This window comes from Mirounga leonina, unplaced genomic scaffold (assembly GCF_011800145.1).
Source record: "Mirounga leonina isolate KUSES-001 unplaced genomic scaffold, KU_Mleo_1.0 Mir_53, whole genome shotgun sequence".
Taxonomy (NCBI): Eukaryota; Metazoa; Chordata; class Mammalia; order Carnivora; family Phocidae; genus Mirounga; species Mirounga leonina.
In genome coordinates this window covers 21,343,002-21,367,255 of record NW_023270807.1, presented here as the reverse complement: position 1 = coordinate 21,367,255, position 24,254 = coordinate 21,343,002, and the positions used below count along the sequence as shown (strand labels likewise).

The 24,254-nt window shown below is 35.4% G+C and overlaps 1 protein-coding gene across 1 annotated transcript in view; it reads left to right on the top strand.

The window, feature by feature from the left end:
- BMP5 (bone morphogenetic protein 5) overlaps positions 1-24,254 on the top strand; it is a 115,175-nt gene that overhangs the window by 52,754 nt on the left and 38,167 nt on the right. Inside the window, exons 2-3 of the mRNA XM_034991577.1 lie at positions 4,757-4,949; positions 23,135-23,283. Coding sequence (XP_034847468.1) covers positions 4,757-4,949; positions 23,135-23,283 — 342 coding nt within the window. The remainder of the gene's footprint in view (positions 1-4,756; positions 4,950-23,134; positions 23,284-24,254) is intronic.

Here is a 24,254-nt window from a genome sequence, read left to right as displayed (position 1 = left end):
CATTCTATCCCCTTGACAAGTCTGGATGTGCTTTCAATGAGTGAAACCTCCTATCTTCGTTTTTGTTTTTTTGTTTGTTTTTTGTTTGTCCAGTGATTAAGAGAGTCTTTTCTACCACCCAATAGGAATGTAATTATGATTTTATGGAGTCTTACATATTTTAACTTGGCAATACAGATTTTATTAGAAATGGTGATAAAGGTGATTGAGGAATCTCATGGGATTTAGTTGATATAACATTCAAATTAAAAAGTGAATTGAGAGGCCCCAATATTTAATACAATATGAATTAAAAAAACAAAAATCGTATATATTTTCTGATTATTTTCTTGTTTATTTGTTTATCTTTGAAGCTTTCCAAGCCATTTATAACTGCAGTGGATTATAGGACACTGTAATATATGGTGAAACAATGCTTAATATGTACCCAAATCATCAGATATAAACACAGCAGGGATATCTCCTATAACAAGCTTATACTTAAGGGATATAAAACATGTCTGTACATCCTTTTTCATCTGTTTTGGGAGGGTAGTTTTAGTAGTAGGTCTGGTGGAGAAAAGGTTGGAATATGGAAAGTTCCAGCTGGTCAGTTACAATTATTTTAAAATATGGTTGTAATAAAAGGATGACCTTGCATACTAATACAGATGTTACATATTAATTCAAATTATGAATACAATCACTTGCTTATTCACAAAAATTTCCTTAGATAAGAAATGGCATCAGTATTAAATAAGTGAATGTAACACGACATTTACTACAATAAAGATTGGAGGGACTGAGTTCTAGAAGAATGAGCAGAGTCCAGAAAGCATGGCATCTTCTATAAAGTAGGAGCATCATAGAGGAGAATGAAAGCATTGAAAGATCAACTTTGGTGAGTGATAATGAGATAAAACAAAACCACATCTAGAAAAAAACATAGTGTTATGTTGTTGAGGGCTTGGGGATTGAATTCTTTTTTTTTTTTTTAAATTTTATTTATTTATTTGACAGAGAGAGAGCACACACAAGCAGGGGGAACAGCAGAGGGAGAGGGAGAAGCAGGCTCCCCGCTGAGCAGGGAGCCCGATGTGGGGCTTGATCATCCCAGGACCCTGGGATCATGACCTAAGCCGAAGGCAGACACTTAACTGACTGAGCCACCCAGGCGCCCCAGGAATTGAATTCTTGACTGTGGAATGAAATTTGTTCTCTCCCCATTATTCATAGTGGGGTTTTGGGCAAGTTATAGAAACTTGGAGACATAAGTAAGGTATGAGGATTAAATGAAGTATGTGCCAAACAAATGAGAGTTAAAGAAATTATCATGCCTTTCCTCAACAGGTAATGCAGCAGGATGATACTTAGTGAAGAGATAGAGTCATATTTTCATCCATTCATACGCTCTTCTGTTCAGTATTTATTAGAAGACTTCTTTGAATCAAGCTTTGTTTGTGTTAGATGCGAATTAGCCATTGTTGATCAAGCCCTTGATTCTCCAGCCTATTCTCCACCTTTTTGCGTACTGCTGAGAAACATTGTAAAAATATACTAGCTATGAACTAGTCTCTAAGTACAGAACCGTAGGATGTCATTACGTAGGTGGTATGGACATTGAGCAAAGATTTATAATGAGCTTTAGAAGACAGACATCTGTTACCACCTAGCTGTCATCACCCAATTTCTTACTCTTAAATTAGGGGTATTAATATTTGACACCTCCCTAGCCTTGCTCTTTGAGGTAACTGAGATTACCTTGTGAATATTTGTGAGCATCATTAGGAGTGCAAGGCTATATAGATATAAGTTTTATTCCATTATTCACTCCAACATGTCCCATGGAATTTACTAGTACAATTACAACTCAAAGCAATAGGATATAAGAATTTGAGTCACTGGACAAATCTGCACTGCAACTTTATTTTGTGTGGTATATTTAATATAAAATTTTATTAAACTCTGAAAATTTGCCCCCTTAAGCGGTTAGGTTAAATAGCCTGGATTAGAAAACTGAAATTTTATAATAACAGCTGAAATTCTAGCTTTCCACTTTATTATACTAACATCTCACAAGGGATTCCAGAACAGTAGATGACTTTACATAATATGAATTCAATACTTATTTGCATTATGCAGGTGCATGCTTTAGATTGGATCCTAACAAACTCATGTCTCAGGCCTTATTTTGAGGACTATAGGGTGTTTTTTTTTTTTTTTTTTGGTCTAAATTTCAAATATAAAATTGATTGTTAATGAAAAATTGCACGATTGTTATTTAGGATTTTAAATATTGACTTTCAGAATAGAAAAATATATTTTTGAATGGCTGTTTGGTGCATTTATGATAAAATATGGAACTCCTCAAGGAGAGTCTGCAACAGTGCAACCTAGTCAAATGCATGAACATTTCTGCAGCAAAGCAATAAATATTTATACAAAGTGGGATAGAGCCTCCAATCAGCTAATTTCCAGTTCTTCTGCCAAAGAAACTTGAAGCACACAGTCAGTTTTCAGAGCTTTTTGGATTTTGGGCTTGTGTATCTGAGATTTCGGATTTCCTAGCTTGGTGGCCTGAAATGCGTGATTCATATTCATGGGTATTTATTCTCTCTGCCTCCTCAGTTACTTCATCTTCAATGTGAGGATAATAGTAGAACCTACCTCACTGGTTGTTACAAAGTATAATATGTTAATATTAACAATGTTTAGAACAGGACCAGAATATAATGAGTGCTATTTAAGTAGTTTTACAATATCATCTACTTAATTTAGAATCCGAAAAGAACAGGTTTGCAGGGAATCAAGTTCAGTGCTCTGTAAACAAAAGCTGTGGCCCATTTTAACATGGCAAGTTTGAAGGCACTTTCATTTATTAGATGCAGGCATTTTCTACCCTTATGCTTTCCCTCTCACATGGCTGAGCTAGAGAATGGGCAACCAGAGCCCCGGGAGATGTGTTCATACCAGTCTATGCTATTGCCAGTAGAAGTTTAGACAGAAAAGAAGTTTAAAATTATGGACCAAAATAGCATCCTAAAAATGAGATTACCTTCCTTGTTTAGGGAAAAGTTGATGACTGATCTCCCTGGGAGTGGACCTCTCTTAGGACCAAGATAGTGATATTAAAAAAAAAAACCGAAACAAAACATGAGTCAGTTGAGGTGGTGTCACCTTGAGCCAGACAGCAGAAGAGCACCATCCTTGCCAAGCTCCACAGGACAAAAATGCCCCTAGGCGTGGTTTATATTTTTCTTTGCTGGCTTAGGTATGGGAGGTAGGGGTGGAGATGAGCTCCTCGCTCTCCTAAACCACCTCCTCCTCCTGGGGAAAATAAACCGAAGACTGTTTTGAAGGATGAAGGCAAGGAATCATGCATTCCTTTGTCATGAGCTTCTTCATGGACATGGAACCCATCTGGCCATGGAACACAGAGTTCTAGCAGCCTTGGCTTCCACAGTCATTCCTGGATGGGCATGACCCTCTTCTCTCTTCCTTCATCTTAATTCTTCCTCTAGTTTAGGACCTCAAGTTGCAGATATTTATAGCAGTGTTGATATGATTTCGATGAAGCACCTCAAGATATTTTCATATTTTCATGCAACTTTTTCAGCTTGTGAATTCATTTATACAATTTATACATTTTTTTTATCTTCTTGCAACACAATTTTAGCAATGAAACACATCACTGAGAACATGCACATGTGTGATTGTAGGATGTAATTATGAGATACCTTGTGCACAGTGCTTTGGAGTGAGATTTTTGTGATCCTGTCCTGTAGTATCCTAGATAACTGAGATTTTGAGAAAGCTACCAATACTGAGAAACATAACTCCATCAAATGATAGTGCAGTACTAAAAACAAGTCCTTTGAATAGATAATTCCTTAAGAAGGTGTTTGGTGCCCAGTGGATATAGACTGTATGAAATAATACTCTATTTTACAAAGCCAGGTTTGATAATAATATACCTGACACTTACTGTCCTGAATTCTTCAACATTCCATAATGTTCCCAAGAGGAAAAGTTCTCTGACTTCATTTAGCAGGAAGGTTGTTGAAGGGGAAAAATATGTTTCCCTCTATTTTGATTAAGAACAGACAGAGGTCTTTGGAAGGCTTTATGCTGCACCATGGGTAAGGAGGTTGTACTAAACAATCTATAAGAAGTAATAAAAGTGTTATTTAAAAAAAATAAAAGAACATTTTATTTGCTAAAAGGAGAAAAAAAATCTTCTGGGGAAGGCATTTTAGAAGTAATCTTTCTTGTGAACATAAATTTGTTTTATTTACTTGACCTTTATAATGTCATAAACCTAGTCCTTTATGTGCCTGCAATTTCTCAGTCCTTCCTATTTTCCTCCCTCAGGTGTGTTAAATCTCATCACTGATTTCACCTGGAACCCTGGGGGTTTCTATAACGTATTCCTAATTCCTGTATGAATCCTTCTGTGTTCTGGTACCTGATACATACTAGTAATCATTTTATAACCTTTGCTTTTTAAAACATTTTTGGATAGCCTTTCTATTTAAGATCCAGGAATTTGTATGAAACCACAGAGATTATATTGCTTTTGAACTAAATGTTGTTGGTTTGTGGAATTTCCTTCCACTGGAAACATGTATGGGTCTGTGGTTCTAGTGTTTTCTCAGTTTTATAATATCCTACTTGTTTGTCTTCATTTTCAAAGCTGGAGAATTTACCATTAATTTCCATATTTTATAAAGGACTAACTTTTTTCCTTCCTTTTTTTTTTTTTTTCTTCTTCTTCCAGTTGAAAGAGACAAGGATTTTTCTCACCAGCGAAGGCATTACAAAGAATTCCGGTTTGATCTGACTCAAATTCCTCATGGAGAAGCAGTGACAGCAGCTGAATTCCGAATATACAAGGACCAGAGCAATAGTCGATTTGAAAATGAAACAATTAAGATTAGCATATATCAGATCATCAAGGAATACACAAATAGGTAACGACTTTATATCTAACTTAACTATGCAAACAAAGGTTAATTGTAGTAAAAACCATTGATAATCCATGTGGTCTATCAAATCATGTTTTCTTTGGATGTAATGACATTGAAAGCCAGGTATAGACACATTGAAAATAAGAATAATTGATCTGAAAAATGGCTTCCACATTCCCTAGCTTTTCCTTCCTCCTGACACCAATCTGTATACTAGATGGTTTCATGCTTCCCAGGTCCCTTGTCTCATTTTGTAAATGAGAAAATTTCCATTTTAGTATGCACACATAAAATTGATAATTAAAATGATTTAAATAACTTGGTGTTTTGTAAGTTAGAGAAGAACAGCTTTATTTCACCCTGGCATAAATGTAAATTGCATGTGTGTTGTTATGTGTATTTTGATATAAGGCTTTACATTTGCAACAGGTTCTGACCATTAACCTGTATGTCTTCTGTCTGTAAAATGGTTAATTCAAATGGTGCAAAAATGGACAGATAACCTGAAATGCTAAATATATGAAAACTTCAGTTAATAATTACTGCAAATGAACCATCAAATAGAAGAGTTGCAAAGAAAGCTTAGTGTAGTTCTCAGGCCTTTCCCCTAGTGAAGAAGTCTCTTGGGTAACACCTTTATAGGTGATAAGCCACCTTTGTTGGACGGCTCTTCTATTTTTTTTTTTTAACTCTTAATTGATGTGTCATATTGGGGTGAAATCTGTCTCCAGTAGCTTCCATTCATTAGATCTAGATCTTCCCTTTGGTGAAATGGTATGTCTTTCTTTGATGAGACAGATATTTAAAGACAGCTATCTTGTCCCCTCCAAGGCTCCTCCCTCTCCTTGTTGAATATTTCTAGTCCCTGATGTTTAGATTTCTCTTGGTCTTCGAGAGTGCCAGAGTTCCCAATGGGTGCTCAATGGGACAATAGCACCTCATAATGCTCAATGAAGAAAAAAGAATAAAAAGCTTCTGAGGTCAAATGCATTTGAAAATCCTATCTGTTAGACCATTCTCTAGGAGATTCACAATGCACATCAGAATATTAGTCTTAAAAAAAGCTTTAGAGTAAAGAAACCTAGTTTTCCTCAAAATTATTTGACTATGAAATCTTTTCCTTTGGGTGTATAATACTTAATACTCCTGAAACACTGTTTCAGCCAGATGGACTTTAATAAGTGCTGATCTTATTTTAAGAGCAGTAATCCAAGGCAGAAAAATCTGTGTTCCTTTCTCAGCTCGAACACTCACTAGCTATTTGTCTATGGGTAGATTTTTGTTTGTTTGTTTAAATCTCAATCGAGTGGTTTCATTTATAAAATAAGTATACTAAGTTTTGGGAGTTTTTTTGTTTGTTTTTGTCAGAGAAAGAACCTGGCATACTACATTGTATTTTTTAATACTAAATAATGATGGTGTCTTTTAAAATTAAGTGATGAGAGGGGTCGCCTGGATGGCTCAGTCTGTTGAGCATTTGCCTTAGGGTCCTGGGATGGAGCCCTATGTAGTTGGGTTCTGAGCGGGGAGTCTGCTTCTCCCTCTCCTTCTGCCCCTGCCCCTGCCCCTGCTCATGCTCTCTCTCTCTCAAATAAATAGATAAAATTAAAAAAAATAAGATTAAGTGATGAGAATTAAAAATTATACTCCAAATATTATTTAATTATATTGCCATAACTAACCAATATTTTAGTTGTAATTTTCTTTTTCTGTTTGTTTCCACTCTTGGACTGTGAGCTCATTAAAGAAAAGATAGTGTCTTAAATATTTTTTTTAATATTCAGCACTAATTTGTTTGATACAAATTAAAATTTTGAAATTATTTTTACCCATGATTGGGATAATACTCTATTAACATATATTAAAATACTTGAATTATCTCCATTTTTGGTCATTCACAATATTTATGCATACAGAATTTATAGTTGGTTATTTCATATCCCAAGTGTTTTTTACAGGAACTATTGGTATACCAGGTCTCTATCCTCTGGAGTATACTTACTGATTGTTTGAATCTAAATACAGACCTTACATTGATCACAATTTAAAATCCTAACTTTTATTTAACTCTATTGTTGTATATGCTCATGATATTTTTAAATGTTATCCACTGAACTAGCCATCCGTTTCACTTTCTTTTACATCTATTCCCTAAGTATGTGAATTGCATAATTTAAGACATAATAAACATGATGAAAATAAAGGACTACTAGAAGAGACTCTTGATAATAATTTATAGATTGATTCCTGATGAACTCATGCTGATTTGTATGAATAATACATTTGGGAATATTTATGGGTGTTGATGCTTAGCTTATCGGATTTCACAGTTATGAAAATTTCAATTTCTTCAAACGATGGGACATTTGTTTATTTTGAAACTTTGCTATTTCTCTAATTATACCTGGTTTGAAAAATACTGCTCTCAGTGTTTCTATAACTACATCTGCATGCTTTTTCAGTACTCTTGAGTATAATTTGGCTAAGTCTTTACTTATTTTAACATGTGTTTAGATCTATTCTAAGATCCAAGATTTCCTAATATCCTTGATATTTTCCCTAAATCTTTGAGAAATGATTTCTAAAATCTTAAGTACTCTCTTGGCTTGCCATTCTAAACTCTAGGATGGTATAGATTGCATAGGTTGTTATCCAATTTACTGACTAGCATTTATAAAAGTTCAATTCAGTAAATTCGATTCCATATTAATTCAGTTCTCTTAAGTTGACATTCTTGAAATCCATCACGTATTGTTGCTGAATCATCCTGTAGGCTTATGCTATACTTACTATTTTCTGTGGGTTTTGTTTTTGCTAGTGTGTTTAGGCTTTTTCCTAGTTATCTTTTTCAATCTCTGAAACATGCAAACTCACGCATGTATACCCTACATTTCAATTTTGTATACTATTGATCAGCTGAGAGAATCTCTGGCAAAATTCATTCCTTGTCTTTGAAATAGACATTCATCCATTACTAGTGGTTTATTAATCCACAGTGTGAGAAAATGCCCTGTCTTTGTCATACGTTCAGGATTCACTTTTTGCACTCTACTTTTTGTTCCAAAGAAATATATAAATATATTTAAGGGATGGATGATATAGAAACAGTATATGTGCCTCTTAGAATATTTCAGGTTTCTATGTGGGATTTCAGCCACCATAGACATAGTGATGTGTAGCAATAACAGCATGGACTTTGGAATTTCCCTATGGGGAGATTGCTGTATATCTTAGGATTTCAGTTTACAAATATGAAATAAGTATTACAGAACAATAAAAGTGTTTCAGATGATTTGGGAAGAACTAGTGCTTATCACAGTGCAAAGACCATAGTTGATACTTTATAAATACATTGGTCAATATATACTCATATAGCTCAGTCGGAGCATCTATTTTGCTAGGGTTTAGAGGATTGTATGCATAGGGGAACCAAAAGTAGGTGGTTATTATAGTAACAAAAGCTACCATTTACTGATAACCTATTTTTATGTAAAGATAAAGTAAGTAATATGATGCCAGGTGCCTTTACTTAATAAAATATCCCCTGATCTTTGATTCATAAAAAAGGAATTGGTACATTTTTAAGTTTAATAATGAAATGAATATCACCCAACTTAACAGCAACACCATGGAAGCTATCTCTGAACTTGTCCCTGAAAGCAAATGTTAAATAAGTAATCAAGCTCTTCTTTGAAATACAGCTGAAGAGTGATGGAGATGGGAGACTAGTTATTTATGAATTATACAGAAATATCAGAGATGTAGACAAATTGGACAAAGATTCACATGTAAGTGTTTAATACAGTATTGTTTGCAATCACATAAATTGAGGACATTTCAGTGTTAAACAGAAGATAAATTATCACACTTCATTTTATGGAAAATGGAGATACTGTACTTTATATAACAAGTAGAAATTGTGTTTTAAAAATATTTGATAACACTGAAAGGTTCTCAGACTATAACATTAATTGACTAAAGTATGAGGCATAATTATACCAATTTTAAATAAATTCATATAGAAAACAGATCAAAAGGAAGCACTAAGTGTTTATTGAAGACTGGTGGGTTTGAAATTTTAATTCTTACCCCGCTGTGTACTTGATAAATTTTTATAGCCAACATTATTTTTATAATCAGAAACAAGTATAATTATAGTTGAGACAGAGACGATAATGAAACAACTTCATGCTACACATTTCTTTACAAAATAGCCTTCCTAGCTTCTTGAGGTAGAGGTGGGCAAAAACCAAACCAAAATGAAACTAAACAAAACACTAGCATTTAGCAATAAGTGGCCCTTATTTTTAATAAGCCATAGAAGGCATCTTTTTTTCCCACAGAAAATGAAGAAAGATAAGTCTCTCTCTCTCTCTCTCTCTCTCTCTATATATATATATATCTTTTCTTTCCTTTATACTGTGGGAAGTTATTGTGCCAACTGGGAGCCTTGACTTTAGCTCTCTGAAAGTGAGGAGGAACAGATTAAAAATACTTCATTTATATATCATGTCATCACAGTTAAAACAGAAAGAATTTCAGTTTTAAAAAATACTTTTGAACTGGGTTTTATATGTAAATGATGAATCACTAAATTCTACTCCTGAAACCAATATTACACTATATGTTCACTAGCTAGAATTTAAATAAAAACTAAAAAAAAGTACTTTTGAAATCCAATTATTATTATGTTTTGTTTAGTATTGATTGTCTATGGCTTCCTATATTTCTTAAGAACTAAAATGGAAGTAGGAAAAGAAGCTAGTACTTCTGGCCATTTTCAAGGCTAGGGTGACCTCTTAAAGTTTCTATGTAAAACTTCTATCTTCAGACTTGTGGGTTTTATTTTACTTAGTGTTTTGAATAAAACTCAGAAACAATTGAAATGTCAGTGCAGACTGCATTCTTGAATACAATGCATTCAACAATGTGTGTGTATATATATATATATATATATATATATATATATATATGTATATATCTCACATACATAAAGCTCACTTTCCCTAATGTTCTTATCGAGGAGTGTTGTAGTGGGGATTCTCAAGGTAACTCAGACTGATGTTTTATAGATACGTTTTATATTCAAGACACTGTCTAATCCATTAACCATCTAATATATGAATTTTTTGGCAGTGTTTAGGTAATGAAAAATTTTTAAAAGACCCATTATATCATCTCTTTCACATGTATTTATCTTAGCAAGACTTAAAAGCCTTAAAATAATATATTCTAGTTCTACCATCTCCCACCTCCCCCATTTATTCCCACTCATATTTAAATGTGTGCGATTTAAAGGAGTGTTCTGATATTTATCCAGATTTTTATTTTTCTTGGTAAAAAGTTAACACACTTTGCATCATTTCACTTATTTAATCTTTTCATATAAGGCTTACAGCCCCAAATTCTATATAGAAGGCATTGCTCTTCAGTCACACCTCGTATATCTAGCATTATTGGGAAATGAGGTTTCCACATGATTGAATTTTCCAGATAATTCAGCTGAGGTCGGCATGCTTTTTCTGAGCACCTACCATGTAGCAAGCACAAGGGACATAAGGCCGAGTAAATAAAATCTCAAAAGCTCATAGCCTGAGGGCTAGGGGCTGTGGTGGGCCTGCCTCACACAGACTTTAATAACTATAATACAATGTGCTAAGCACTATGATGTAAGTATGCACTAAGTGTTGTGGAAACACAAATGAAGGGGAAATTAATTCTTCATGTGGGAAGGTGAGGGACCTTCAGGGAAGCCACTGAGAGGAGTGCACCCTTGAATTGGGCCTTTCAAGATGAGTAGGAATTTTCTATAGCCAGAGGGAGAGAGATTGAGAGGGAGGAGAAGAGAGAGGGGCAGGGAGAGACAGAGAAACAGAGAGAGGGTTGTGTCCTAGAAGAAATATTCCTGAGTATTAAAATGTTTAAATGTATAAGGAATTAAATAATACAAGTAAAACTATCAATGCCAATATTACTATTACTAAGGATAGCAGCCAGGGCTTATCCAATTAATGGGCACTCACCATGTGTCTGGCACTGTGCTGAGTGCTGTACTTGAATTAATTTTTCACATATATGTGCACGCATATGCACATGTATATGCATGCATGTGCACATGTATATGCACATATATGCACATGTATGTGCCCATGTATGTATACATTGCTATGCAGAATTCAACCTTTTCCTAATGTTCTGCTATGAATATAAATTTTTGTACTCCATTGTAAAAACATTTTAAGTTAGCCTGCTTGATGTCATTAGCCACCTTCACTACTTGGATATATTTAGTTAAGCTGTCATCTTTCCAGTTCACAGTCAGCTTCATATTTACATCATCTCCCCCATCCTGCTTCGCTAAGATTTGTGATTCTTCTGTGGACATACTTCAGAATCTACACTGACAATTTCCACTCAGGAAGATTTCATGGGCTCTTGAGAGCAGTATGGCAGAACAGGATGCTCCATGGTTGATGTCGTTTTCTCCATACAGGATAGGACACAAGCATAGCTTGAGTCGCCGCAGTGTGCGAGGATTCGTGCTCCCTTTCAGGGGTTCTCAACTAGGGCAATGTGGGCCCCAGGGAACATTTCACAATGTCTGGAGACATGTTTGACTGCCACAGTTGGTGAGGGTGGGAGGATGGAGTGCTAGTGGAGTCTAGTGAGTAGAAATGCTGGAGTAGTGGGAGAAGTGATAAAACCTTCTACAATGGACAGGACAGCTCCTCCGCACCATAAAGAATGACCTTTATGTCCATAATGTTGAGGTTGAGAAACCCTGTTCTATTTAAAAGTTTAAGTTGTAAATATACAAATGGGACTAAAGTACCGGTCAGTCAACTTCTCTTTGATTAATTTCATATTTTGCGCCCTACGCGTCATGGCACGGAAGAGCTTTTCGAGTCCTAAGGGCTCTGGGTGCATGGCTCATTGATTAGGAGGCATTAAAAGTGGTTGGACTATCTGTGTAATAATCTTACTTCTTTGTTTCTTGTTGAATGAGGGGGCCTCCTGTGTGTGTGTATATATATCCAGTAGCACATGTTTAGATTCTCTGCAGGGGAAAAATATGGGATGATGTAATGCCAGGAAACCTGTTAAACATTAACAATATCTTGGCAATTAAAAAAAAAAAAACAACTCTGCTGAGAGAAAACTGAATTTTCATAGTGGGAATTCAACTTGTTTTTCTATTTTCACATGCTTGTCATTCAATTTCATCTAATATTACTATTTCACCACTTTACCTCTGTACCCTTAGAATATAAATACAGCATTGAGTCAGATATTCTGAAAATTGATGCTCCATGAGATTCATAGAATTTTATTATTTCACATTTGTTTTGGTAGAAAAAAAATCAGTTGAAAATATCAGTCAGCTCACAGAGTCAAATTCTAATACTTGTAAATGCTGCTCCTGAGAGGAACTTTTGACAAAAATTCCAGAGAATATAATTTATTCATTTGTTGTCCCTTGTTAATGTGTTCCATACTAGAGTTGTACATTGGGTTCCTTAAGTGGTATTGTGGTATTTATGTCAAATGCCCAGAGAAAGATGTATGCTCTGTCCTTGGGTGGCCATCATTACATTTTTATTGGACTTGATAAGCTATTCAAAGGCAAAGGGTGATGGAAGGAGGTGAAATACTTATAATAGTAGAAATTTTGGAAAGACTGGAGAAGTCCTGTGTACTGTAAGGTTCATGCCTTATGGAAAAAGAGTAATGCCACTTTTCCTTCAAAGCGTGTCTTCCAGACAATTTCTTTCTTTCTTTTTTTCTTTTTTTAAGATTTTATTTATTTATTTGGCAGAGAGACAGACACGGAGAGAGAGTGAACACAAGCACGGGGAGTGGGAGAAGGAGAAGGAGGCTTCCCGCTGAGCAGGGAGCCCGATGCGGGGCTCAATCCCATGACCTTTGGACAATGACCTGAGCCGAAGGCAGACACTTAATGACTGAGCCACCCAGGCACCCCTTCCAGACAATTTCTGAAAGCTTTTCTTGACCAGGTTTAGTGCTTGGTGGTTAGATTATAGAATGATTATGCTCTTGGTTAACTATTTCTTCTCTCTCTCTATTATATAATATATAATGTATGTGTATATACACATACACATTCATAAATAAATATAACTGAAACCATAACAATCTGAAGAATATTTCTCCTTCATTATCTCTTATTGTTGATTATATAAATAATTTTACTTCCTTTTGGTAAGTTTTCAACTTAATTTTTTCCCTCTAACCAATTTAGGGACAAAGGTTCATTATGGATTATATGCATCAATAAATGTTACTAAAGTTAAAGAGAATGAATTAATACCTATATCCAAAATTTATAAACACAGGTTAGTTAAAGAACTTTTGCAGTAATAATTGCATAAATCACTTCTGATCCTAATTATGCCATCAAGCATAATACATACAACTTATTATATACATACTTACATGCAATAAATTTGTTTTGGTAAGAAAATAGCAATTGTAATTTGCATAGCATTTTTTATTTGTGTATCCTTTCATCCCTGCAATATATATATATATATATTTTTTTTTTTTTTAAAGATTTTATTTATTTGACAGAGAGAGACACATCAAGAGAGGGAACACAAGCAGGGACAGTGGGAGTGGGAGAGGGAGAAGCAGGCTCCCAGCTGAGCAGGGAGCCCGATGCGGGGCTCGATCCCAGGCCCCTGGGATCATGACCTGAGCCGAAGGCAGACGCTTAACGACTGAGCAACCCAGGCGCCCCCCTGCAATATATTTTTGAGATAGATATTATTTTAATCTTTACTTAAAGAAGAAAAAACAAGCTCAGAAAGATGACTTAAAGGGCATAATTATTCTAATCAAAGCTGACATATAGCAAGTCATTGTTGAAATTAAGCAGATACCAATCCCACCTACAACAATGATTCTTTGCTTTATAAAGGTAGACTTATAATGAAGATCATTATAACTTTGCTTTAAATCCTCTCACTTTATTATATTTATTCACCCCTCAACTTCTGCAATTTGATTCTCATAATTCCATTCTACTGATCATCCATCAACATTATCCACCAACACCCTCCTTGTTATGAAATCTTATGGACACTTTTTCATTCTTTGATACTACCTCCCACCTCCTGCTTAATATGTGAAATATCCCAACTAGAGAACTGTATTAGTTTGCAAAAGCTGCTGTAACAACTTACCAAAAAGTTGAATGGCTTAATTCAACAGAAACTGGTTTTCTAACAGTTTTAGAGGCCAGAAGTCCAAAGTCAAGGTTCTGCTAGGGCCACATTCCTTCCAAAACCTCTAAGAGAGGCTCCTTTCCTGATAGCCCCAGATGTTTCTTGGCTTGTATCAACATAATTTCCATCTCTGCTTTTGTCTTTGTATAGCTATCTTCCTTCCGAATGTGTCTATCTACGTCTCTTCTTATAAGGAGAGCAGCCATACTGGAATAGCCCCCACCCTCATGACCAAATCTCAACTTGATTACACTGTAAAGACCCCATTTTCAATAAGATCATGTTTATAGGTGCCCAGGATTAAGACTTCAACATATCATTTTGAAGGACACAATTCAATGCATACCAGGGAATATGTCAGTTAGTGTTGGATAAGAGAAATAGAATCATGTGAGTGATATGGAATAAAGGACTTATTAGAGTGATTTGTCTTTCTGCAATTTGGGACCTGGTTAAGAGTTCCTATGAGGCTGTTGCTTCTGCATCTGGTGGTGATGGGTCTGAAGTTTGTAGCACAGGCGACTGGGAAGGGAAATGGATAGGAAGTAGGAGAGCATGAGGAGAACTAACAGCTGGGAGGATAAGCTGGAACTCCAAGGACATATTGGAAACCATTCTACTCAGAAAGTCCCAACTTCAGTGATGTGAGTGACCTGCAGGGTAAGCTGGTAAACTTCACCATGAGCTCCACATACCCCTTGCTTAGGATGTGAAGGTGAAGAGGATGACCTGGCAGGAGGAACTGTGGGCCAGGATTTGGAGAAACCAGTGTTACTGAGATCCAGTGGAAGCTGGAAGAGCAGCAGACCCAGCTGTTCCCCACAATAAGGTGAGCCAGCAGATCAGCGGCAATGCATGTGAGCAGGAGGAAAACCTGGCACTTTACCAGTCTTCCAAGCATAAACTTGGCTGCTGCTTCACTTCAACTCCTGCACAAATTTCTTGTATGGCTAACCATTACACAGAACCAAACAGGGGAGAGAATTCTGGGAGTCTGGGTTTCAGTTTAGCTGGTTTGACAAAGTATAAAGCCACAGCAGTCCATCTTTGTCAAACTGACACCAACACATACATTTTATAAACATTCATACTTTTCCAAAAAATATAATAGGAAAATCATTCTCCGATTTTTTAACCATCTTTGGAAGTTGTTCAGTCCTTTTCTAGCTGGGTCACATTGCCCCTTTAATATCCTGTCACTTCAATATGAAATATGAGGTTAGCTACCATCAAAACTGCTTATAGTAGGTGATAGGCAGATGGGGAAGGGAAAAAAAGAATTGGTTCATAGGAGTACAAATACATTAATATCAAAATAAGAAAGTAATACTCATAACTGTTACAACCCTCACTTCTGTAACTGGTCACATGGTTGTAGCTGGTCTTTATAACTTCCTTCTTCTGCTATACAAACCATATCCTTTTTGTTTTCACTAAGCATAAGGTCAGTCATTGGTCCTTACTTATTAAGGTAAATGAAATATTCATTCTTGAAGTGTCTGGGCCATTAGGAGTAATGCCTGCAACGAGCTGTAGTTTTCCACTGACTTTTATCATAGGACATGGGAGTACTTAGGGGTGTTCCAGGTGATGTCTTATATTTCAGACATGATCCTTTCCCATACTGTGGTAGAATCAACTTAGTTTCCTCTTGATACTTAGGATTGATCAACCTGCATACTATAGCAGCTCTTTATCAGCTTGTTGATTCACTGGCCTGAGGAGCCCAAAGTGCCCACGTGGATATCTCAATTTCTAACTTAATGGAACCACTGCTAAGGCTACTAATGGTACCATTCTACTATTGGGAACGAAGAGCTCTGGACCAACAGAGCCCAACATTTTGGGGCCAAGCAGCAAAAATTTTGCTCATTGGATCAGGAAGAGCGAGTAAGAAGAGCCACTCCTGTTTCCACCTCTGGATTTCTAGACTCATGAGAGAGGGCTATGAGAGAAATAGTCCTATACTGGTTGCTGATATAGAGCATATAAAGCTTCCTGAGGATATTAGTCCATTTGCACAAGATACTGACAACCAACTGGTGGCATAACTGAGTCTTCAAAGAGGCCATTTCCTTGTCCTATCAGGCCATCTGCTACAAGGTGATGGGTAACATGGTGAGACAAAAGAATTCCATAAGCCTGAGTCCATTCTGTACTTCATTTGCTGTTAAATGAGCTTTTTGATCAGAAGCAGCGTTAAAATTCCATGACAGCAAATAAGGCATTCTATAATTTCATGGGTATTGATTTTAGCAGAAACCTTATGGGCAGAGAAGGAAAATTCATATCCACAGTACCTATTCCAGTGAGAACAAATACTTCCCTTCTATGATGTAAGTGGCTCAATATAATTGACCAAATACAAGGTAGCTGTCTAATTCCTCTGGGGAATGATACCGTAAGGATTTAGTATAGGGATTTGACCTTATGCAATTGTGGAAGGTAGTTAAGCAGTCTATGTAGGCTGTTGCTCTACATTTGATGCTAAGCTTAAGGTCCTCAGAGAAGACTGGAAGAAAAGATGGGTGAGTTGGGGAAAAGAAGGGCAAAGTAGAACCTGTGAGGATGATCTGGAAGCCACGAGGACAAATTGGAACCTATCTTCACGCCTCCAGTTTCTTTTTTTTTTTTTTTTAATATTTTATTTATTTATTTGACAGAGAGAGAAAGAGATAGCAAGAGCAGGAACACAAGCAGGGGGAGTGGGAGAGGGAGAAGCAGGCCTCCCGCGGAGCAGGGAGCCCGATGCGGGGCTCGATCCCAGGCCCCTGGGATCATGACCTGAGCCGAAGGCAGACGCTTAATGACTGAACCACCCAGGTGCCCCCAAACCTCCAATTTCAATGATGCAGATGATTTCCTTGCTACCAAATCTTTCCTCATAGATGTGTCCACATGCCTGACCCTGAATTCAGAGAAACTGGACAAGGAGATTCAGTGGGATCTGAAGGAGCTGCAGGCTCAGCTGCTGCCCCACACCAAAAAGGTGAACCAGCAGATCTCGACAGTATGCCTAAGTTGTAATAACACTTGAACATATGGAAGTCTTCCAAGCATAAATATGGCTACTGCTTCACTTTCACTTTCCAAATCTTACCTAAATTTCTTTTGTGGCCAACCCTACTCCAGAACCTTACAGGGTAGTTCCAGTTTAGTTAAACTGATATAGTGTAAAATCCATACTGAGAGTCAATAAATGTTAAATTGAAAGAGTGAGTAAATGAATGGATGGATGAATAAATTTACAAAATGTCTCAGGTCACTCCTTGGCTCCAGTTCTACCATCTTGTTTTAGGCTGGTGGCTCAGCTCGACATTTTGGCATTCCAGTCCAAAAACCAGTGATCTTTTGGTATAAGGAGAACAGTCAAAATATAGTTTGGGACTCAACGAGCTGCCATAATATAAGGGAAAGAGTTCTGAAAATGAAATATGGAGAACTGAGATATGGTCTCCCAATTAGCTCAGTAACCATAAGAAATAATTTGATCTCTCTTTAAATTTTCTCATCAATAAAATAACAGTTTGGTTAAGTAATTTATATCCCACTTAGTTTTAGTATTCTTTGATCAATTTTAGTCACCTTCAGAGGTAGAATCCCAGACTAGCTAATTTCACATCGGACATTTTTCGTCATAGTTTTTATTTAGTTTTAAAATGAGAACACACCCTTTAGTCAGCTATTTACACAGTAGAGAAAGTTAACCTTCAAAACTGCATGCATACTGGGCATGCTTGCATACTGTATATGCCTGATTATATGGAGAACATATAATCATGATATGATCATATAAAAATGATATCTGCCTTACCCAAGTAAAAGATCCAAAAAATTAGAGGGAGAAATTGAGTATTTATATAATGGATCTTTTTTTATAAACACGGCTATATAATGAACACAAATAATACAAAAAATTTACTCATATAATTATGTGTATATATTTTAATCATGTCATATAGAATATTTATATAGTGATATTCCTTGTTTTACTGTCAAAATACATATGTGAAACTTTCAAGCTTTTTACATGCATGTTTGACATCATGTCTATTGCTGTATTTTGAGTCATATATCACAATACTACAAACCACATCATCTTCAGGTTCATCTTTGTCTGAAAAATAGCATTTTTTCAATCTGCGTATGATACTGTTATTGGAAATACCGTGTTATCAAAAGCACCAGTATGTACACATTTTTTCTGTTATTGTTGTTTGTTTTTAAACTTTTCTAGATGGATAAATGTTATATCCACAATGCGACTTTTGACTCTATGCTTATATAAGTGATTTTTAAGAGAGTGACTTACAAAGACAGCCAATTATGGGATTTTTCAAAACAACACACCCAGGAAGAGTTACTGAATTTCCTTGTGTGTCTTCTTTTTCTCCACCCCCTCCTTATCCTTTCCTCCCTGCACTCACTCTCATTCTGCTCCTTCCCTTATGGTTCCTCTCCTTTCTCCTTTAGTTGTAACCAATTCTATTGCTAACATCTCTAAGCATCCCCAAATAACCTTGACTCAGGTTGTTTGATCATAATATGCCTCCCCAAATAATACTTTCCCAAACTTCACAGGTCAAAATTAAGCAATTTAGAGCCATCTGTGTTATGACACATCATGTAAAAATTCACCTATAATTTGCTTCTCATTTAGATAGATACTCAGATTATATTACATTTGGTCTTTACAAAATCTTTTAAGGCAGGGGTTACCATACTATATTTTAAACATTATGGAAACTGAGACTGAGGACTTCCTTAATTATTCAAGCTCTGTCTGATCCCCAAATCCTTTTTATCATTACATTACATTGATATTTACATAAAGGTGGTAAGATAAATTTTAGCTCTCCTGCTGTCACATTCTTAAATATGTAACTTCAATTTTCTCATTCCATCAATCTATATTTTTGAGTTGTAAGTATGATGACAATTCAAAGTTTGTTGAATTTTGGCTCCTGCTGTTTAGTCCTTAGTGAAATACCCATGCTTCCTACCCTTCTAGTATTTTCAGACTCCTAAGGCACGTATACAAAACTCTTTCCTCTCCCAGTAAAATGTAAAGCACCTTTCCAAATCAGTATCTACAGTCCACCAATTTCCCATGACTAGACATGTTTAAGCCTCTCTGGTCATGATTAAAGTAAGATCTGTGCAAATGTGTTTGTACCAAACTCTAAATGTGTGTATGTATGTATCTATCTATATACATATTATTTACCTTTGAGTAACTATTTTTAATATATTTATATATTTCACATGCAAGAAGTGTATATGTATGCTACAAATCTTTTATCTATTAAATATAACTGTATTTAACAACTGCATGATGATTTCATTTAGCTGCATAAGAAATTATTATGCTGATTTATATCATAGTCTAGACAAATATTCAAATTCTTTCTGAAAAAGAAAGATACAAATTTTAGTGATTATGAATTATTTTAATCTATATAAGTTTACTTTCACATATTTGTTTTTGAAAACATTTCAATGTTGATAATTGCTATAATGTAAATAAACACAGAACATTCACATCCAGGATAATTTCTGCCTGTAAAAAAATATTTTAAAATAGTGTTATGGGTTGAATTGTACTCCCCTCTCTCCCCCAATCCATATATTGAAGTCTGAGCCTCCAGGATCTCAGCATGTGACCTTATTTGGAGATAGGGTCTCTAAAGAGATAATTAAATTAAAATGAGGCAATTAGGGTGTCCTTATAAAAAGGGAAATTTGGACACAGAGACACACACAGAGGGAAGATTATATGAAAGACACAAGGAAAAGATGACCAACTACAAGAGAAGGAGACAGGCCTAGAACAGATACTTCCCTCATAGCTCTCAAAGGAACCAGCCCTACCAACACCTTGATTTGGACTTCCATCCTCCAGAACTGAGACAATAAATTTCTGTTGTTTAAGCCACCCAGTCTATGGTACTTTGTTATGGCAGCCTTAGAAAGCTAACACAATACCATTGTGAAATATTTGCTTATACACATCCATGTAAATGGACTTTATTGCCTTTGCTGGAATGCAGATTTTAATTTTAGTTTCATTATTATGATTATAAACAATATACAGAAATTTTATTATGGATTTATTTCTGCTACAAATATATTTTTCTGCATATATATTTTCTCTCTACTGCATTCCTTTTAAATGAATTAATATTTTAAAATAACTTTTATTAGATATTTCAAGAATTTCAATAAAAATGTCAGGTAAAAATAGTAAGATGGGGCAACATTAACAGGTTTATTTTATACTGTTTGTAGGACATAGTATTTCTACTATTTCCAGTGATTTAAGTTCCATTTTTAGCGGAGTGATTTTGTACTTCAAAAGAAATCGCATCTAATTTTCTACAGAACGGGTAGGGATTTATTTTTAAGAGACTGCTATGAAAGGTATTACATGAGTGAAAGTTGCAGAATTGTTACCATTGTGTTGATTAATAATAGACTTGATTCTTCCAAAGTGTATTCTGTTGTCTGTAGGTAATGCAGAAGAGCTTCTAGAAAAGGAGAGAGGAAAAATTAAAGAATAGCAATTATCAGTCAAAAATAAAATAGCTTTGCTCAGGAATAGGAACCCATGGAGCTTATGCCAGCAATTGAAACTTCAAAATTTTTCAGAGGGGTAACTAGAAATATATGGATTTTTCAAACCCTACCATCTGCCTTGATTTACCTTCCAATGAATTGAAAGTTGCATCTCTGAAATTCAGATATTTAGGGCTTGCTTGAATCCTCTGGCTGATGCTTTTTCTAAATATAGCCATTAAAATTGAAACCATTTTCTTCACAGACATGCTTGAAAATTTGGGTATTTGAATGTGGATAGTTTGGGGATATTTTTCTGGAAAAATAGCATAATTTAAAAATAATAGAAAATATTACCTGGATAACTACCTAAAGACATTTGTTACTTAGTGGAAATTGTTCTCAAATTTTACCTCTTTGTTCTTTTTTGTTCTTCAAATGTTTGTTTATTTCATGCCAAGGTAGTGGCATTATAAACTCTGCAGAACTTACTAGAGCATTTATGCCATATTTCAAATTGAAAGCAGGCTTGACAGCAGGGTAGGACTTGAGTATTTCCCAAGCTACAGGGTGACTCCTTCTGTTTCAGAAGTCGATAATGTGATTAAATTATTCCAGTAGTATAGCTTCAAAGATACTCACCAAATATCTCAAGAATTTAAGGATAATTTGTATTTTCTCAGATTCTGTTTACTTGATGAGTTTTCCAAGTTAGGAAGAAGAGGGAGAATTGGATTGATATCCCATCACACTATGAATATAATGGGTCCTTAAAATCCAAGTGAGAACTAGTGGAATATTTTCATTGCATTGTAGTATATGTTTGCCATATGTCTTCGGTATCTCAAACTGAGTCCCGTATTAGATATGAAAAGATGTCTGTACCCCTCCTTTTGGTAAACATTATGATTAAATTGTGAAAGAGAATGAAAGTTGCATCCTTGGGACTAGAGTAGCTGGATGATTTAAATAATCATAATTTTAACTTTTATTTTAATGAAATAAATCAAGTTGAAATTTTAACTTCTCTAGGTTAGTGAAAGAATGAATTTTATTTTATTTTAACTTCTCTAGGTTAGTGAAAAAATGAAATAAATCAAGTTGAAATAAAAAAAATGAAGATGCAGCTTCTAAAACATTGAGAATCTTCACTTCTGTTAAAAATAATTAAAATCTTCAATGATAATAGAGTGTTTTTCTTAAGAAATAATATATATACATAATTGGGTTTTACTCAAAATTTGCTTTTTACATTTTGTAAGCCACCTTTGAAGTGACTTGTGTGATGCAACTAGATGGCAAATGCAGAACGGTATTTAACATGGCTGATTATGACATAGCTTTGCCTTTCCTCATATAAATAATATGTTCTTACCCAGATTCAGCCCAGGATCAAATGTCATAAAAATGCATAATAGTATATTTCTATGCTACTTTGAAAAAGAGCTGTTGTAAGGATGAAATGTCCGACATACGTAACTTTTAGATCAGAGGCTGCCTGTAGTAAGGAAATAATAAATAAAAAGCAGTTCACTATAATTCAACAAATGTTCATACATTTGGAAATTTAATTGCTAAAGTTAAGATTGGTAAATGTTAATCACAGTGACACTGTGGAGAGTATTCCAAAACATACACTTTCATAATCATAGCCATTATTGTCCCCAGGGGTCTCATGCATGCAGAAGATGTTAAAGCAAGTCAGGGAGCATCTGCTGCTCCATTCATGGGATTCATCCTTTAATCCAATGGTGCAGTCTGAGAGCCTCTCTTGGCCTTTGGTATCCATAAAATAATTATATAATCAAAATGGAAAATGAAATAAAAAATAAAAATATATATTATATAATGGAAAAAAAACCCAAGTATAATGAAAATGAAAAATAAGGGACAACTATCTCTAAAGCAGATGCTTGCATCACATCCTGCCCATCCCTGCTCCGTTCCTTCGTTCCTTCGACAATCCACATTCATCCAAATTAGAGTAGCTACTTTCCCTTCCAATTCTACCCAGTTTAACCCTTGCTAGTGTACTTGCCAGGGAAGGCTACTTACTGACAGGGGTTTCCGGGAACGCTGATTATCAGAGCCCAAATCCAGACCACTAAGTCAGTTCGTAAAGGCCAGCGAAGAGCAGGAAAATGGAAATTACTTTCAGCTATTACTAATCTGCACCAGATTTGCGTTGGAGGCCAACAATAAAAGGCTCTGTATCTTATTACTCATCACTTGAGTCCCTTGTTCCCCTTGTTCTTTAATTAACTTTTGTTATTTTTTTAACTTTTGTTATTTTAAAGAGTGCTTTTGGAATGTTTTCACTTAAGGATAGGAAATGATGATCTTTGTTCACACTTTTAACTTTTTTGTTGTTGTTCTGTTTCTCCTTAGGGATGCAGATCTGTTCCTGTTAGACACAAGGAAAGCCCAAGCTTTAGATGTGGGTTGGCTTGTCTTTGATATCACTGTGACCAGCAATCATTGGGTAATTAATCCACAGAATAATTTGGGTTTACAACTCTGTGCAGAAACAGGAGATGGTAAGCAATGAATTTCAAATATTTCTTTTGGGGCGTTAGTTTTGACACATTAAGAGTTACAGCTTTCTATATAATTTAACCAAGATAGAATAGAATGTTTTATACTTATGATGTGCAAGGTAGCACCTGCCGTAGGATAGTGCAATATATTAATTAGTTAATTGATTTGTAAACGTATTTTCCCAACACACGTTTATTTTGAGGCTCTGTAGTGGGGATGGAGTGGTAAAGAAGAATTAGATATTGTTTCTGGATCTCAAGAAGTTTTTAATCTAGTATTGAAGATGTGTACACAAACAAGTAGCACTACTGTAATATAATAATTCCAAAAGACAGCTATATACAAAGTGCTATGGATCTATGTCTTGATTATGGTAGTTATACAACTATATAGTTTGTAAGAATTTATAAGCTGTACATTGAAATAAATATTATTATTTGTAAAAGATATCTCAAAATGACTAAAAATAACAAAGATATATATATGTATATATATATTATGTATACAGTGGTGTTAGGGAAACAGGCAGAGGGGCTATTAATAATACAAAGGGAGAAGGGAAGATGGAGATAGAACAAAAGAGGCACAAAGTACTGCAGAAAGTAAACATCGTTAGGTCTTAACATATTCCAATATTTGGTCAAAGACAACAGCTCCAGAAACGCCTGTTGGGTGGGAGGGTCTGTAGGAAATCTTCATTTTGAAGAAGCTCCAGAAATTATTGGGCTCCCAAGTATTCATTGAGCACCAGTGTGTGGTATGCTTGGCTAGATGCTGGAGATAAAACGGTAAGCAAGTGCAGAAGTGACCTCGTGAGGCTTGCAGTTGAGTGAGGCTCAGGTAGTGAGCACATAGGTATATTAGTGAACGGGTGATACTGCATACTGAGAAGAGCCCAATGGATTTACAAGTATAGATCAGTGAGTGAGTCTAAACTACAGTCTTAAAGATCAGGAAGGTGTGATTAGGG